Source organism: Amphibalanus amphitrite, unplaced genomic scaffold, assembly GCF_019059575.1.
Source record: "Amphibalanus amphitrite isolate SeventyFive unplaced genomic scaffold, NRLGWU_Aamphi_draft 000377F_arrow, whole genome shotgun sequence".
NCBI classification, from domain to species: domain Eukaryota; kingdom Metazoa; phylum Arthropoda; class Thecostraca; order Balanomorpha; family Balanidae; genus Amphibalanus; species Amphibalanus amphitrite.
Genome location: NW_024881871.1, coordinates 14,741 through 30,245, shown reverse-complemented (window position 1 = coordinate 30,245; position 15,505 = coordinate 14,741). Strand labels below are relative to the sequence as shown.

At 45.8% G+C, this 15,505-nt stretch overlaps 1 protein-coding gene and 1 long non-coding RNA gene across 2 annotated transcripts; one reads left to right on the top strand and one right to left on the bottom strand.

The window, feature by feature from the left end:
- The first annotated feature begins 7,874 nt into the window (after positions 1–7,874).
- On the top strand, positions 7,875–9,873 carry LOC122389962. Its single transcript, XR_006258047.1, has 2 exons — positions 7,875–8,211; positions 8,588–9,873. It is a non-coding gene; the product is annotated as an uncharacterized LOC122389962 (long non-coding RNA).
- Positions 9,874–9,970: 97 nt separating this feature from the next.
- Positions 9,971–11,933, bottom strand: LOC122389961. Its single transcript, XM_043382497.1, has 2 exons — positions 11,404–11,933; positions 9,971–11,133 (listed from the first exon to the last, which is right to left on the bottom strand). The coding sequence occupies exons 1-2, from the start codon at positions 11,733–11,735 to the stop codon at positions 10,116–10,118; spliced, it is 1,350 nt and encodes a 449-aa protein (XP_043238432.1). The 5' UTR covers positions 11,736–11,933; the 3' UTR covers positions 9,971–10,115.
- Positions 11,934–15,505: the final 3,572 nt, after the last annotated feature.

Sequence of the window (15,505 nt, the reverse complement as noted above, 5' to 3'; positions counted from 1 at the left end):
CCACCAAAGCCGTGGAGGCTGGTGCGCCGCGAACGTCGTCGCTGTGGAGGCGCGCGCACCCGACATGCCGTGGAGGCTGGTGCGCCGCGCACATCGTCGCCGTGGAGGCGCGCGCACCCACCAAAGCCGTGGAGGCTGGTGCGCCGCGAACGTCGTCGCCGTGGAGGCGCGCGCACCCGACATGCCGTGGAGGCTGGTGCGCCGCGCACATCGTCGCCGTGGAGGCGCGCGCACCCACCAAAGCCGTGGAGGCTGGTGCGCCGCGAACGTCGTCGCCGTGGAGGCGCGCGCACCCGACACGCCGTGGAGGCTGGTGCGCCGCGCATATCGTCGCCGCGGAGGCGCGCGCACTCGCCAAAGCCGTGGAGGCTGGTGCGCCGCGCACGTCGTCACCGTGGAGGCGCGCGCACTCGCCAAAGCCGTGGAGGCTGGTGCGCCGCGCACGTCGTCGCCGTGGAGGCGCGCGCACCCGACATGCCGTGGAGGCTGGTGCGCCGCGTATATCGTCGCCCTGGAGGCGCGCGCACTCGCCAAAACCGTGGAGGCTGGTGCGCCGCGCACGTCGTCGCCGTAGAGGCGCGCGCACCCGCCATGCCGTGGAGGCTGGTGCGCCGCGCACATCGTCGCCGTGGAGGCGCGCGCACTCGCCAAAGCCGTGGAGGCTGGTGCGCCGTGAACGTCGTCGCCGTGGAGGCGCGCGCACCCGACATGCCGTGGAGGCTGGTGCGCCGCGCACATCGTCGCCGTGGAGGCGCGCGCACCCACCGAAGCCGTATATGGACAATCGCTGTATTTACCCATGGATATGACTATGCATTTATAATGTTGGAAAATATATTTGCCCGCCCAATGTGTGACCAAATATACACGTATAATAATGTATTATATGCCGATGTGATTGTAAATGTATAACCATGTATTTGCCCCATGTATCGCTATGTATTTTCTCTAGATGTGGTGTGTCTTTAATAAACAAAGTTGTTGGTGTCTGTAGGTACTTACATAAATGGCCTCTTCCCCAAAGTAAGGGGATTTTTCTCCGATCGGCGGAGAAGGGGGTATTTATGTAAGGTCTTCGTCGTCTAAATTTGCGGCATTGTTTTGCGCCCGTAGTTTGAAAACCGTCAGGTCACCAAATTGTAGACGGTCAGAATAGACTGGCCGTTCATGCGTGTGTCGGGGGGACGGTGACTGGCGGTGCGTTAGTGCCTGGGTGCCAGGTGCGTTCGAAGGACATGGCCTTTGCCTCATGCCTGTTTTTAGAACGCACTACCGCCTCGGGCCGAGTACAAAAGCGGTGAATGAGAGTGAAGCGGGGTCTTCGGTGCCAGTTCGCTGCTGAGTGCGCTGCTCCGAGGCCCCTCCGACGAATCACCGCTGCTGGCTTGGTCTCAAGGTACGGTCCCTGGGCACTGGGAAGATGCGGGCTCAAAGGTCTTCCTATAGATAGGTTTGGAGCAAGGGGAGGCGGTTAACCTTTTATGGCGAATGCGTTAGGGTATGATAGGGTCGTTTTGCGCGTTATTTTGGCGGCCTTATTGATGTGTTTATTTTCTCATGGCAGTCCATTACTATTTTGGGGTAAATACATTGGGGCTAAATCGATAGCATCTTTCATGGAGGTTTTCACGAGAAGGAGGAATGAAAGAGCGGGAGCATTTTCAGTCGGCACTATAGTCCTGCCAGTTTGACTTTGAGTGGCTAAGTGTTTGGTGCATATTAGATTAGTATACCCATCGGCACGCTACCAACCGCGTGGCTACCAAATGGCGAGCATTCACCACTGAACCACCCGAGTAAAACGGCCCCACAGTAGTTGCATATATAGAATGACAGTGGCCCGGGTGGCAGACGGGTTAACGGCACAAAGGGAGACGTCCCTGCCTAACACTAGTCACGTAGAGTAAAGTAGCAGATAGCTGATAAAGGGGGAGATAGCGACAGACCCACAGGACCCGGGGCTCGAGTCTCCACCCCTACACGATCATCAGGACGCCGGGGGAATATGACCCAATATCCCCCGTAAATATGTGCCTCGGAAGGGAGACCCAACCATAAAACTGAAAGCTCGCCGTATTTTATCCACTATTTTTCGAGCTGTCCATAGATTTCCGTCCTCAAAAGTGCGGGGATATTCCCCAGTGTTTGAGTTGGATGGGACTATAGTGGCGTTTCCACCGACAGGAGATTCCCATTGCCGGCTGTGGAAAACTACTGTCGGTGTAAACGCCATTCATATTTCCTGCGTCACCCCTGTGGGGACGCCCTTACTCCATGGTGCCGAGCTTATCAATTTGGATATCAATGGAATCAAAATCTCTTATCGATCGATGAAGAACTAAATTACCCCGACCCGGAGAGCGTCTTTGGAATCAAAGCAGTAGCACATGACGCAAGACTTCAGGCAAATAAATCCTTCTTGTCTGAAATAAAACATTTGTGTATTGATAAGCACGTTTTATAAGCAATGGTAGCAAGATTCTCCATGTATTTGGTTAAAGTGATAATTTAGAAGCAGATACTCACCGTCGCATTTCGTTTTTTTTTTTAATTAATAATTTATATTGTCAGAACTAGCAACATGTCTCTTCACTCAACAATAATTACAAAAGTGAAAAAGAAATGATAAATTGCTTATATTTTGGTGAAACTAAAAATTAATTCAGCACATATTTTTTTACAGCGTTGAAGTCCAGCTCCAAAGGACAGCTGACGATCGTAGCCGAGCAGGCTGTTTGGTAGGGTGTGTATCAAATGTACCCAAGTACAGTCGGACCCAGAATCCAACGGGACCCAAGATTCATAAGTACCCAGGTGCCTCAGGCTATACGAAAGTACCATAGCGACGTTGGGTCCCAAGGTCCAAGGTTGCCAGAATATGATTGGCTGAGCAGGCAGACCAATCGAACGAGCTGTTAGAAACTACTGTACCTCAGTACACTCTCTGACAGTGGGCAAGTGCGGTGAAGAGTTCGCATACCAAAGTGACCCTTCCGGAGGACCGGCGGCCGGCGCCCAGTCAGGTAACAATGGGAAGGGTCGGAGGGACGGCCCGCCGCGCCGCACGGTGACAGCTGATTCCCGGGACGCTCAAGTGTCGCCTGTCAGACGCGTCGCCTGCCTCCCCCTCCCGCCCCGCCGAGCCGCACAAAGCAGCCGGACCCTGTCGCGGAACGAACTACCCGACCATGCTGTCATCATCGGCGGCGAACTGAACTGAATGTCTTTCTGAGTCGTGGCGCTGAGCAAGCCTGAATAACCGGTCATGCTTGCGTATTTCATGCTTCAGCCCTGCTGTGAGCCATATTTTATGATTGCGGATCTTTCGCCGGCACAGGGGGGGGGGGTTGATGAGGTTTTTCGCGAATAACTCGCGTAAAAAGCGGCCGATCGCTACGAAACTTTCAGTACCCTCGCATTGATCAATTTTAAACCTACCCTGAAAATTTCATGACCCTGACCCAAATGACCTTTGACCTGTGACCTCTTTTCCGAGACCATGTTTGGCCGGAATCGCGATTCGGCGTATGTCGGCTCGCATTAGCCGCGCGTTCGCAAGCTTTTCGTGGTTTCAAACGTTCAAACATATGTTTGAACGTTTGAAACCACGAAAAGCTTGCGAACGCGCGGCTAATGCGAGCCGACATACGCCGAATCGCGATTCCGGCCAAACATGGTCTCGGAAAAGAGGTCACAGGTCAAAGGTCATTTGGGTCAGGGTCATGAAATTTTCAGGGTAGGTTTAAAATTGATCAATGCGAGGGTACTGAAAGTTTCGTAGCGATCGGCCGCTTTTTACGCGAGTTATTCGCGAAAAACCTCATCAACCCCCCCCCCCCCTGTGCCGGCGAAAGATCCGCAATCATAAAATATGGCTCACAGCAGGGCTGAAGCATGAAATACGCAAGCATGACCGGTTATTCAGGCTTGATGTTGCTCCCATATATTAGGGTGGGTGTCAAGGTCACCTGAAGGTCAGGTCAGGTCATTGACCTTTGGTGACCTCGGGTGACCTCGGTTCACCTTTTCGAGTTTTACATGTTTCTAGCCTAGTTTTTGGAGCTGAATTCGAATTTAGCAATCATTTTAACATTTAAGAAGTAGTTTTGGTGCCTTCGTAACATGTTACGAAGCTGTCAAAGGCGGTTGACACGTATTACGAATACCCGTCACAACCCCTACCGGTTGACCTGACCTGACTTGATCCGACCTGGTCTAAATGCTTAAAGACATCATCTCTGATCAAAACTAACACGATATTCGTGATCGTGAAATTACAGGTATGGTAAAACGTCCCAACTTTGGTTGTCACCTGGTTATGAGTACGAGTTCCGTTTGTATAGATAATGCATTTAATATTCCAGTTTCGGCGGTACTACTCTATTATTTAGGTAAGCAGAAACGTATTAACGTCAGTAACGTGCTTTGGGAGTATATGATTGGATGGAGAACCGTTAAAAAAAAAACAATACTTCAGCATTTGCAAGCAAAGCTACCTAGCTCAATAAATTCACCCATTGCAAAAAAAAAAATACTGTTTTCAATGTCTTCGTCATCTATTTACCCCAATCAGCAACAATGCATCACAATACCTATAGCCATTTCTGGATTGTGGCAAGCAAATAAAATGGTCAAGGCTGAAACAGATTTTCCGCAGTCAGGAAATCGCATGCGAGAGCCTATTCAAATACATTACAATCCTTCCCGCATCAAACGCATGCGGGAGGTGCGTACGATTGATGCGAGCGTGATTTAATCAATTTGAATAGGCTCTCGCATGCGATTTCCTGACTGCGGAAAGAGTCTGTTTCAGCCTTATTAGAAACCATGCCGGTGCGTTTTGTGAATTTTACAATGATTGTTTGTAGCGGTATATCTTATATCTGTCATTTATCCCGCCTCGTAGTCAGTATTTTCAATTGCTTCACGTGCTAAGAGAGAAAATTATCAGATGTTGAGTAAATGATTTGTTTAACAGGTTCTAGACGTGTAACAGTTGTTAAACGTCTACTGTGACGATTAACAAACTGTTAAACGTCTAGTAGACATTACATGAAATATGTCGGCGGCACGGGATAAAATTATTAAACCGCTCGTAGGTAGAAAAATCTTTTAAACGTCTCGCCTATCGGCTCGACGTTTAAAAGATTTGTTGTAGCGGAGAGTGGGGCAAAGCGGCCACCCTAACGCTTCTCACGATGCCAACGCTTGATTTTTAAACTTGGAAAGATCGGTGGTCACGCTTTTGCGAGGCTTATATCTCAGCAACCACTAGACCGATTTACATGCGATAATTAGTAAAGAAGCTTCATTCCTTCTATCAAGTATTGGATTATTCCTGATGAATGTGGGTGACCCCTTATGCACGTGCTACTTGCAAAACGAAGAGGTGTCAGTTTTGTAACAATTGCAATATCGGGCCGATTGCGCTGAAAGTTGGCATGTACAGGGTGTCCCATAAGATCGTTCTCACCTAAATTTTACTTTTAGGCGTACTCTTGTTTTACAACACGTTCAGCGTAACTCGCAAATTAACCCGCGCCCCACTGGGGTGTGGGGGGGGCTATTCAATATTCATAGCCCCCTGCCGTTTTTCTACTGCAATAACTTCTAATCTAAACCGCTTGATGTATCGCCGCCACACTTTCAGTACCTTTGGCTGCATCAATTTGACATCTTGTGTCAAAATTTGAACTTCGTATCCATCATAGGTCGGCCGGAAATGACGTCAGAGTGACGTCATGTTCAGCCGATTTCGACGCAAAACATTGAACCACGGGAATCGGTCCCAAGAGCTCAGTTTTTGAGGTAGATCCAATTTCTTTGCATGAGAGGACTCCGAATGGACTGCGCTATCAAACTGCCATTTCGAATTTTCAAAATTTTGAACATTTTGAAAAATGTTTATATTTAAATTCAAAATTTGTATTTTTATCTTTTTCAAAAACTTTTTGACTTTTCGAAAATAAAAACGGAATACATACTCGTATGATATAAAAACGGAATACATGCTTATGACTTACCTACTCTATGCTTGAGGCTAAAAAAACGGAGCGCTGAGGACACCAGTAAGGTCATGTGGACTAATTCATGATCGAGATGAAACACTCGCCTAAATTCCAAAACGGTCTCATAAGCGCGAAAGACAGTGCCTCCTTTTTGCCCCTCTTGGTTCCTGTTCAAAAGGCCAGGGCCACGGTATTGTGGGGTTATAGGCGCCCAGATGCTAACTAAAGTTGCACGAGGTACCCCAAAACTAGTTTTTTTACGAAGACTGGTTCACCAGAAGATCTAGGGATCTAAGAGAAGCTTCTTAAAAAGCTCATATGTTTTTCTGTAATTATCGCTGACGAAGCTTCAGGAGCGAAATATTCGATAACTTTAGATATAACTTTTTGGCTCCTATTTCTGATTTATATTATGAGGTTACTGGTTATTCTTATGTTATTATTATGATCTAAGAGAAGTTTCTACTTTCCAGCTTAACTCGAACCGCCAGTATGGATTCAGTTTTGGAGGGGAAAATGGCATCAGGGAGATCGGTCGGTCGGTGATACATTAAAGGAAATAGTTCACTTTTAACATGGGGTTTTGAGCTGGAATAGCAGTTTCGTAGCTTGAGCTGAGACTAGCTTTTGAGACTAGCTTTTACGGCTCAACGATCACCCTAGACGAAGATATTCCATTTCTCGTTCCGAATAGAGTGCCTTGTAGAGGAATGCGTGCCTTGCACAGGAATGCAGCCACGTCATCGTCAGCCAATCAGCGTGCTGCTTACAGCCAATGCAGTATGCGTAGGTTTGAGCTACGCAATATGATTGGTCAATGCGTAATAAGCTTCCGCGTCAAACATTATTTTACATAGAATATAGTTCGTCCTATATTAAAATATAGAAAATAATTGTTTTTACAAAAAGGTTTTATTTTATTTCATGATTATTTTTAGCATAAAAAATCATAAATCAATAGCAAAATACTGATTTCAGGAAAGTGGACTGTTTCCTTTAAAGCATTGAGGCAATGATGATGACTACACGTTGACGCTTTGATTTAAACATAAATTTATAGAGACTGATGCTATTCATGTCAATACCTTAATTGGTTTGACCTTGGTACGGCTACCTACCGTCAACCCCTACATCGTAGCAGGGCCTCGTCTAACATGTTAACTGGGGGTGGGGGGGGGGGGGCAAATCCCCGCAGTCACCGGCCTGCCCCCTCCCCCAGTCAGGGTAAAAATGTCACTATACTGGGGGGCGGGGGGGGGGGGGGCGGCAAAAGCGAAAAGGCAAACGAATTTTTACTCCAAGGCGTCGATGCGCATAAAAACAAATGCGTAAAGGAAACATGGATGCAATGTGAGCATATTGATATACCCGATTAGTACCTCTCACTGTTTTCACGTGTTTAGGTATCTTGTTTACCTGATAGCATTGTTTTTTTTTCTTGGCTCACTGCTCAGCAATACGTTACATTTCGGGTTTTCAGGCGACCTAACTCCGTGTCCCGCATATTATCTTTCACGTATTCTCCTGTTGTTTCTGTCCTCGGGGCGTCAATCTATTGCTTCTACCCATCGTCGGCCTCACTACGCGACGTCGAACTTCTAGCTGAACGGTCACCGGTGTGCGGCAAGAGTAGCTCCTAATCGTAATGAAGCAGGTTCCCATTCTGGGTGATCGTAAGTTCAGCTTGGTGGTCTGTCTCTGGGGACAGGAAAGACTAGTGTGGGCTACCAGAGGTCAACGTGGGTCCAGAAGCTGGCATTGGCCATCAGAGCTCGGCACCTGACGCTCATTCGCCTCGTGCATTGGAAACTACTTGGCGAGGAAATAGGATACCGAACTTGGCGCAGCTGCGACAAATTATAAAAGCAACGGTAAAAAGCTTACAGAACCAGTTTGGGGTTGGAGCTGTTGGCTGTCCTTTCGGTTCGCTCTCAAGTTCTCGACTGAATTTTTTTTACTGGTGTTGTTAGATAAGTTGACAATCTCCTGATATTTGCAATGACACGATATAAGAGCAATGTGATATGTGCAGTGCCGCAGTGCAGCGCCAGAACTCGACGTTGGAAGGTCAGCTTGCACATGGTGCCGAAGGAACCAAAGCTCAGGAAGCGATGGGAAATAGCTATCAGAACTGGGAAGAAGTTGACACCGAGCATGAAGGTATGCTCTCAACATTTCAAGGAAGAGGACTTCAAGCCCACAGGTGTGTATTTTAGTTTTCACTTAATACATGTAACTTTCCTTGGAGTTTTCGCCAAGGTTTCTAGGATTATCTGACAGGGAGCAGGGATGTTGGTACCTCGATCTTGTTTGTATTTTTGTGCATTGTTGAAAGGTTAGGAATTGGTCATGAATCACTGTGGTTTTGAAAGAAAGCAATTTTATTCACTGTGGAGTTGGAGAAGTCGTGAAAATGTTACTATCTTAGCAAGCGACGAGGGTTAAAGGAACTTTTCGTTCAATGTTTTTTGCATAACATTTAACAGCGTTGTGAGACCAAGAGACAAGGTACCTATAAGATACCAAGGTGTAAACAAATATTTTTTCTCAGTAGTGATAATATTCCCTGTCTTTTTCAGTGAGTTCCCGCATGAAAAGGTACCTCAAAGAAGATGCAGTTCCATCTCTCAATCTTCCTGTGAGATCATGTGACGGGCCGACAACATCGGAAAGTGCAGCAAGGAGGGCAGAGAGGATACAGAAGAGAGAACAAGGTTTTGAACAGCTTCCTCATGCTGAAGATGATGAGGAACAAAGTGTCAATATCATGGATGAGTTACATGATGTGTTAAAACAGGACATCGGAGTGCAAGTGTCATTGACTGAGATGGTGTCTGCCGTCTGGTCGCTTGAACCTTTTTTCACTTCTTGATTCAGATCAAAAGTTGAGTGTTATGACTGGCATTCCATCGTTTGATATCCTTTCTTCATTAGAGAAACTGGTGCAGGTAGAGCTACCATCTGTGCGAGATGTGGAAAGGGGAATCATTGTGACAATGATGAGACTTAAAACAGGTCTTACATTCACTGCTCTGGGTGTGCTCCTTGGCACTGATAGGAGCACATGCAGTAGACTCTTTGCCACAGTACTCCCTGTGCTAGCTGGTATCATGAAAGATGTGTTGTCATGGCCCACAAAAGACCAGGTTGCCAGGAACATGCCAAAGTGCTTCCATCAATTTCGCAAAGTGCGGGTGGTCCTTGACTGTACTGAGGTATCTGTGGAGAGGCCCAACTGCCTTGATTGTCGCATATCATCCTACTCTCACTATCATGGTGGTGAGAGTGTCAAAGTCATGATTGGTTGCTCCCCTGCTGGTACAATCACTTTTGTGAGTGATGCATATGGAGGGAAGGCATCTGACAAAAAAAATATTCAATGGCAGTGACCTTCTGGGGAAATTAGAACCTTATGTAGATGCTGTCATGGTTGACAAGGGCTTTATGATTGATGATGAATGTTTATTCAATGCCATTGAACTTGTCCGTCCTCCTTTTTTGAAGAGTAGCAAACAGCTGTCAGCCGCTGACGCGAAGCTAACCAAAAAGATAGCCTGTGCCAGAGTCCACGTAGAGAGAGTCATTCAAAGGGTGAAGCAGTATAGTGTCTTAAAAAACAAGCTGCCCTGGAGCATGATGCCATATGTTAACCATATCTTCACAGTCATTTGTGGACTCACCAACTTGTCACCGCCAATCTTGGCAGATGACAAGTTCTAGTGTCGCCTTGATGCTGGTCATGATCACATGATGTGTCAGTGAGTACCTTGTTGTTTATGGCACTCAGTGGTGTTTCATTCACATGAGAAATACTACTGCTGGCAACTCTGACATGCTGTGCTATGAATACATTTGCAATCATGAGGCACTTGAACTTTTTCTTCTGTGGGCTGTATGAGAAAATGTCACAATGATCAGTGGCAAAAATCACTATTCAGTTGGTTGGTAACAAGACAAATGTCACAAGTCATACACATGTATTGACAAGTATTCAGTCATACACTTGGTGACAAGACGAATGTCACAAGTCATACACATGTATTGACAAGTATTCAGTCATAAACTGCTGCACTGCACAACCAAGTAGCCTGGTAGGTGCCCTACTTCTCACTGGCGAGCAAGATGTGGAAGGAGGATGTCGAAGTAAACTGAATACAAGGTACCAACCAGGCTACCCAGGTATCCATCATCACGCTCGACCTGGATTATGGCGATGTCACCCATGCCTGCCAGCACCAAGTCGCAAGAGTTCACCTTCAGGAGAGCCATGCCTAACTGCACCTGGCCATAGTACTGGTGGTTTTTCTTCAGGGTAGCATTTTCACCATCAACGTCTAGCCAGCGCACCTTTCTCTCACTGATGATGTCTGCTGCCGACATAGTTTTGCCACACACAGGGCTTTTCACTTCCACCAGTCGCACCGCCTGACCGTCATGCATCACAACGCCATCTGGTGAGCATCCAAGCCATGGACAGCCTGGCTGTACAAGGAGCCCACACGTCACAAGCTTTCCCTGACAAACACCCTCATACAATTCCAGGGCATGCTTCTCTGCTTTGATGCCATGCGCAGTTGCACTGTTCCCCGCCCAGCATTGGGCCTTTTCCAGACTCCTCAATTTTTTTTCCCAGTCCCCACCCCTTTTTGAATAAGTCATGAGGCTATGGCAGACAGAACCAGTGATCCTCACTTCTCTTTCGCGACGCCACATCTCTGAACCCTGAGGAGCTAGGGCAATGTTAACAGCCTTCTCAGTGGTCACTGCGACACGCTCATCATAAAACTTCCTGACCTCTTCCTCCAGGTCTGGCTCACCACAGGAGATGGCACCGCTCGACACAAGAAGTGTGACATCTTGGCGCTTTCCATCCAGAGCATCACACACACTTTGCTCTGGCTCACTACCACGACCGCGTTCGAACAGGGCCAGCGCTGAACCAGGAGCAGCTCGTACCAGTTCTTCCAGAGCAGATCCAGCACTGCTCTGTCTGGAGGGAACTGGTACTACATTCACATGGCAGAAGTCTGCAATTCTTTTGCCCTCATATGGATGCTTCCCACCTGTTTTCCATTTTTTCTTTAGGTCAGTGGTTGAAAGCTCCTCCAGGTCATTGATATCATGCCTGCAACAAAGTAGAACTCTGTTAGTAATTGCACAGGCATATCAGTCAGGGAAATTGTGGTTATTTTTTAAGCTTTCCATTTCTGGAAAGCTGTTCCAAAATGTAAACCAGTAGCGGGTTCAAGGCCATCTATGGGTTTCCCACTCTATTTAGTTCCTTAAAACCAGATGGCTTTTTTAGTTTGGACTGGTGAATCAGACTGGTGCTATGCCAGCCCAGCCAGGTCAGAGTATAACAGTAAGTAGAACAGTAAGTAACAATAAAAATTACCTGTTGATGTAGACTAATGTAGCTGCAACATGCTTGCAGGCACCAGCCAGGCCAGCCTTGCATGAGCACAATGAACCCTTGATGCATCCGCTCCTGCTCAGAGTGACTCGTATCTCATGAGGAGGTGCCTTCAGATTCGATGTTTGCAGGCACAAAGAGCAAATCACAACATCTTCGGTTTTGTTTGATGAGTCAACACCACAACAAAGTAAGTGCTTACTGTTCAGGATCGACTCTCCCTCCTTCAGACAGCGCACGCGACCTTCCTTGTACCCCTGAAACTCTGCCTCCAAGAAATCTAAAATGACGTCTAGTCCAAGATGAAAAGGCATGCTTTCTTCTTCTTAGGCCGCTATTACAATATTCCCGATATTCTTGAATCAACAAACACCATCCAAAGTCCTCCAAACACCTCAACGACCCACACAAATCCACGCAATCCACGCATCAATCCTAACGTTCGACGCATCTGCGCCAAGTTCGGTATCCTATTTCCTCACTAGCGCCACCCCTAAATTGCGGACAGTGCACGAGGCGAATAAGCCAGCGGGGCCCATTAGAACCGATCAAGGCCATATATACAGGGTGTCCCAGAATTACCCGAACATTGTTAATTAGCGTATAAAATAAGGCAAACATGATTGCGCTTTTTTCTTTTTACCGTCCTATATAGTCAACTAGGGTGGCTGTCAAATAGCACATGCAATAGATACGCTTGTTACAAGATCAGCCGACAATGATGGAAAATGCCAGCCATTGCTGGTCTCAGTTGTTTTACGGGTCTCCCGGAACTGGGTGTAGGCCTGTTTTCTTTGACCTCTTGCCGGAGGATATTACGATCATATAAAGATAAACTTGACATCAAAGTGTTCCCAGGCCATAAGGTATTATCCCCAAAACAAAAATTTCTGCCTACACCACTTTTGCTGCGTTTTTTACATCTGGAGTGGAGAAGCTCCATGTCTGAACATGGCGCGACTTTTGGCTTCCAACAGATTTGGTTTCCAAAACAAACCCGTTCATGGCCACTTGGTTCACGGCATCCAGTTTTTGTACTGGTAGAGTATTACCGCAATAGTACTCTACGGTTGTCTTTGGGCCATCATATCAAGCCCAATGATTGCACGGTGGCTCAAAATGTCTCACAATATGATTTTCGACGGGTGCCTGGCCGTCTCTGCTGTTGGGGCGTTGTAGTCATCTGACGTTCACACACGCCTTTTTCGGGCGGTTCGAATGACATAATACCTTCGTTAGACCACAAAGTGTGCTTCAATATACTGTTTTGTTGTATATGATATGTTTTTGGGATGAATTGTAGTGATTTGCGCTGCTTTTCCCGTAGTTTTCGCATATTTTGTTCTGGCGAAGGACCCCAACTTCCAAAATTTTGTCGAAGATAGTGGTGCAAGGTAGACTGATGTTTTGTAGATAATCCTGATCTATTGCTTAACTAGTTTTTAGTTAGATCGGTGACGTTTGTTGTCTATGACAAGCAACCACCTGTTTGACAACTGGTGCATGGCCCTTTTTGGCCGAGCCCAAGCTTGTCAATCAGGTTTATCTCTTGCTCTCTCTCGCTTCGTTAGCTGATATAATTGCGCTTTGCTCAATCCTAACTGCATGCAGATGAGCTGCTGAAGCTCTCCAGCAAAAACCATGCCGAAAGTCCGTTTACAAAGTAGAGAACGGGAGTTGATTCACCATGGTTGCCTGTTAGTGGCTTAAGCTGAAAACGGAAAAGGACTACTCTTACTTGACTCTGGATAATAGGGGAAGCCGGGGTAAGCCCGGGCGCGGGGGAAGCCCGGCCACCCCGTTTCCGGCTAAATTATTCACAATAAAATGCTCAACTGTTTGTCCTTTCAGCGTGGCAGCTAAGGTAACGCCAGTAAAAAAGTTAAGGCTAACAAAAATTGCATATTGTTAAATTTATAGAGCAGAAATGATATTTTAAGGGTTTTTAGCTAAAAAGTGAGATATGTTGCACTGTTAATGTTATACCATACAGTACTAATATTTATACGAATGTTATGTAAGGGCCGTTTAAGTGTTTGTAGTGAGGGGTGACGAGGCAGGCTGGCTTAAGTATGACATTTTTTTCGAACATCGCAGTTCTAAAATAAAAATTAGCACATTGGGGTAACCCCGGGCGAGTGGCCAAGCTTACCCCCAACCGAGAGCAATGCCACTAAACCACTGTTTTCCATGAGATAATAGGTACTGAGCAGGTTTGGTTTACACCTAGATCAAAGATAAATTTCGAAAATAAACATGTTATCATAGACAAAGCCAGTCATGTCACTTAAGGTCAACTAGGGTCAAACTACATTTTTGCAGATAACGCGACAGACAATGAAGCTAGAGCTTCAAAAATGGTGTCGTTGTGTTCTTCTTCATCAGCCGAGTCAAATGATATGCAATATGATGCATTAAGGCAAAAAGAAAAATAAATTTTAAGGAATTTTGAAATACACATTTTTTGTCAATTTTGCATCACGATTTTCATCGACCTGTACTGTATATGTGGTAGACGCTAGCTAAAATACCAGTAGTGACATAAACTCTAAGATGTCCAGAGCTAATCAGTACCTTAGTATTTCACTTTCCGTTAATATTTGGAAGACACATAATGGTTTCATCAACTCGTTGTAAAGCGCTGGGGAGGTGGCCGGCGTTATCCCTATGCCGGGCTTACCCCAGAAAAATCAACACGTTTAAAAAAAAACTCGGTTTTCTCAACCTTGTACTTATTAGAGAGAGAAAATATATGAAAAATTGACCTCTCCTCGACATTTAAAATTATTTGAATAGTCAAATATTACTGTATTGATATTTCGACCAACAGGTCTTCTTCAGAATAAGACAGTGTACACAAGTGTACAAGAATACAATAATTGATGCAGCAGACTTATTCCCGCGGTTTTCAAATTCAAAAATTAGCGCGGTTTATCTCGCGCTCATAAAACAGTGGTACAAGTTACAACCAGTGGTACAAGAAGTTGTTAAAAAGGTTGTACCACTGTTTTATGAGCGCGAGATAAACCGCGCTAATTTTTGAATTTGAAAACCGCGGGAATAAGTCTGCTGCATCAATTATTGTATTCTCGTACACTTGTGTACACTGTCTTATTCTGAAGAAGACCTGTTGGTCGAAATATCAATACAGTAATATTTGGCAATTCAAATAATTTTAAATGTCGAGGAGAGGTCAATTTTTCATATATTTTCTCTCTCTAATATTCATAATGTTCCTCGCAAGTCGCAAGAGCGCTCCAAAGAAAACCTTATACTTATTTCACGAAACCGAATTTTTGGGAAAACACGGCCAATGAACTTAGCTAGCTAACAGGATATCAACATTTTATACAGCACGTATGGTATGTAATAAAAATGAAAAAGAGCTTACTATGCCGGGCTTCCCCCGGCTTCCCCTAATTGATTCGAGTCGTTACCGGCCACCAAAAGCACACAGTCCCCAAGCTCGATAGCTAAGGGATATCTTGTAAAAGTATGATGCTTGTATATCATTAGAAGCGAGCGCAGTCGTACTTTTAGCCAGAAAATAAATGTTCGGGTAATTCTGGGACACCCTGTAGGAACCGATGTGGTTCGCAATAAAATATATGCGTTCGTAATAAATTGCTAAGATAAGGTCAATGTTCAGGTCATTCGAGGGCATCCATTGTCCATTTGGCTCGATTATTCTAAAAAAATATTTGATTTCAACGTTTAAACTTTACCTTGCACGACCAGAGGAGCAGAAGCTCATACAAATAAGTGATGGCTCCCTTATAGCCATAACGGGAGTACCATTCTTAGATAAACGGAAATAAGTCGTTAAATTTGAACTCCGACGAACAGTAAAGCATCCATGAGAGGCTGAAATCGTTTACGAATGACCGACTTAAAAAAGGTGTAGCGGGTCCAAAACTACGGTTTCATTCTTTACATGCTTATTACTGTCTGGTGGGGCAATGTGAGGGGGTTGTAAACTAATGCAAATGCATGGGTTGGATGGTCTACTTTTTACTTATTTAGTGTTAAAAAAGTTCATCAGGTTTCAGGATTTGTGGGCACAAACTATAGGTACACGCTATAA